The sequence below is a fragment of the Gracilinanus agilis genome, chromosome 3 (genome assembly GCF_016433145.1).
Source record: "Gracilinanus agilis isolate LMUSP501 chromosome 3, AgileGrace, whole genome shotgun sequence".
Taxonomy (NCBI): Eukaryota; Metazoa; Chordata; class Mammalia; order Didelphimorphia; family Didelphidae; genus Gracilinanus; species Gracilinanus agilis.
Window position 1 is genome coordinate 373,569,925 of NC_058132.1, and position 2,742 is coordinate 373,572,666.

General features: G+C 39.5%; 1 protein-coding gene across 2 annotated transcripts; it reads right to left on the bottom strand.

Annotated features, from left to right (window-relative positions):
* Nucleotides 1–1,068: 1,068 nt before the first annotated feature.
* On the bottom strand, nucleotides 1,069–2,396 carry LOC123239534 (forkhead box protein N2-like). 2 transcript variants are annotated; one of them, XM_044666812.1, is made up of 2 exons: nucleotides 1,656–2,396; nucleotides 1,069–1,586 (listed from the first exon to the last, which is right to left on the bottom strand). In XM_044666812.1, the coding sequence occupies exons 1-2, from the start codon at nucleotides 2,374–2,376 to the stop codon at nucleotides 1,069–1,071; spliced, it is 1,239 nt and encodes a 412-aa protein (XP_044522747.1). In that variant the 5' UTR covers nucleotides 2,377–2,396. The 2 variants fall into 2 exon arrangements, with proteins under 2 accessions (XP_044522747.1, XP_044522746.1); XM_044666811.1 differs by having other exon boundaries at nucleotides 1,069–2,396.
* Between the last annotated feature and the right edge of the window lie 346 nt (nucleotides 2,397–2,742).

A 2,742-nucleotide genomic window follows, 5' to 3' on the forward strand; every position in this document is an offset into this window, starting at 1 on the left:
CATTTAGATCTTTTATTCTAGTAGACTACATGTTCCTAAAGGGCAAAGTATTGCTTCCTTTTTGTCTTTATATCTCTAGAGTCTAGCACAGTGGCTTGTATGTAGTAGGCATTTAATTGTTGAATTGAACCAAATTCTAGATCATATGCCATTCAAATTATAGTGATTTTAAGTTGTAATTATAATAGTTTCTGTGGAGACAAGAAAATATAAGGCAGTGAGAATCTCTCATTGCAAAAATCTGCCAAAAATGAAGATTACATGCTATTATCTCATTGGCTATCTGCTGTATAAAGAGAATGTAATGGTTAACAGGGAATTGACCAACTAATTACTGGTTTAAAGCACTTGGGAAAAGAGGAAAATTGCCCCCAATAGAGCCTATGTAACAATAGCTAAGCCAAAGAATCTCATAAAATGATGTTATAATAGACATGGAGTGAACTTAAAAATTATATTAAGAATCACATTTTCCCATCTTCTACCTGTATAAACAGAACTTTCTAGCAATCATTCTAGTTTAGCTACTGAAAATATTTTCAAATTTAACTTTCCCCCACTTGGTTTGTGTCTCAATAAGCAATCACTAAAAAGATTCTACATTGGTGAATAAGTGGGGTGGAAAGGAAATATAATTTTTTGTCAATTCATCCACTTGTCTAAGTGGTTAAAAAGGATGGAAAAACTGTTAAACTGAGTGGCAAGTTATCCCATTTTGCTACATCAACAGAAGATATTTATGCGGAAAAAATTCTGTCTACAGTCTTAAGTGGGAGCCTGAGGATTTCTCTGTGGAAGGTTTCCAAATCTCCAAATCAATGATTAGAAAAATTATTCTATTAGCACTACAATCATGCATTGATTGGCCCAGTCCTAGGTAAGCATGACCCTAATTGCAGTGATTAAAAAAAATCATAGAAGTATAAAGGAAAATAGGTAATTAGCACACCTTCCCCCTCCCCCTACCTTCCCTCCCCACTAAAGTCCATTATGGCTTTGATCTCCCTTGTGAAGAGTAAGTAGAAGAGTATTGCCACATTAAAAAAAAATTCACACTATCAGGCATTACTATTTTTTCCTTTGCTTTTGGATCTTTGCAGTACTTATTAGGGAACCCAGACATGTGCGGATTCCAGCAAGGTGCAGCAGAGATCCAGCGGCCTCTTTAAGCTCCTCATCGATTTCCTGACATGACTCTCTCTTAGGCTTCTTGATGGGCCGGACTTTGTCAGAGGTATTTGCACATGGTTGTGATACATAGCCACTGTCTCCAAGAGGGTCCTCTTCATACTCAATGTCTGTATCTTCTTCACTGTGAAATCCTTCACTGCCATCACTTCCTGCAAGGTTATTCTTTGGGATAAACTCATACACCTCATCAACAGAAGATAAGGAAGACACACTGGAGCGGGATGCACAGCGCTGTGTTGCTATGCTGCTTGCGCTGTAATTGTGATCCTCCTTTGGATCAATATTGTTGACTGCAGAATCATTCTCTTGTAAATTTATGGTACTGGGATGGTTAAATGCACTAACAAAACTCCTTTTCTTTTGCAAAGCTGTTTTGAGTGGCAGGGGCTTCTCACATTCTAAAATTCCTTGTTCAATTGATGTATTTAAAAGCATCATTGCAGTGGCTGCATCAATATCAGATTCTTTCAGAGTTCGAACTTGGCTCTGCTTTAGTATGGAGGTTATATAATGAGGTGGTGATGATCCATTTTGTGGTGATGCAGGAGGGGTGTAAAATGCAAGTGCTGAGGAAAAAGGCTGCTTCTTCAGTGCTTGTATAAGATTGGGTTTATATTCTGGATCAACACACCATAAGGAACCTTTTCCATTCACCTTGCCATGGCTTCTTTCCACTTTCTGAAAACATTTATTCAATGAAAGGTTGTGTCTGACAGAATTCTTCCAACCTGTTGGTGCTGTAGCAAAATATGGAAAGCGTTCCAGAATCCAACTGTAGATTTCTTTGACTGGCAGGCATTTATTTGGAGAATGTTCAATAGCCATATAAATGAGAAGACTAAATGAGTAAGGGGGTTTTGAATTCCCTGATTTTTTTTCTGTGTTCTGGTAAGATGGTACAAAAGATGGCACATTATCACCCTCAATGTCATATATTGGACTAACAATAGGAAGACCTTCACTTCCAAGGCTGAAGTTTGTTAGAAGATTAGTACTTTCATGAAGCCAGTTCAAGTTTGTAAGCTCATCTGCTGATTCGCTGTCCACTAAAGTAGCTTTTGGCCTGGCAGCATCAACTGCTTCAGGCAAACTTCCCATTCTGTAAATCTGGCTTAGTCCTGCAACCTTTTCTGCTCCAGGAGTTTCTGCTCTCTTATCTGGAGTCATTCCAGTTACGGGACCCATTTAATCCTATGGCTTGTCAGGCGTGTGCCTCGGAAGGGTGGGTGGATGGGTGGATGGATGTGGGGGGGAGGGAGGGAGGGGGACGCACAATATGGCAGAGACCCGCAGCTGCTCCCTTTAGCCGCCGCCGGGAAAGAGACAGCGGTGCTCGAGCAGCTGCGGCGGCAGCGGCAGCTTTGCCACATCCCCCCCCCCCCTCCCTCCTCTACCTTGTTTTGATATCAAGACAATATTTGTGTCAAAGAAGAAATGTGACAGGACTCCTTTTTCTTATTTTTTAATAATTTTTACAGTATTAAAATTAATTTTTCTCTAAATATCTGGCAGAATTCACTTATAAACCCATCTAATCTTTTTTAAAATTAT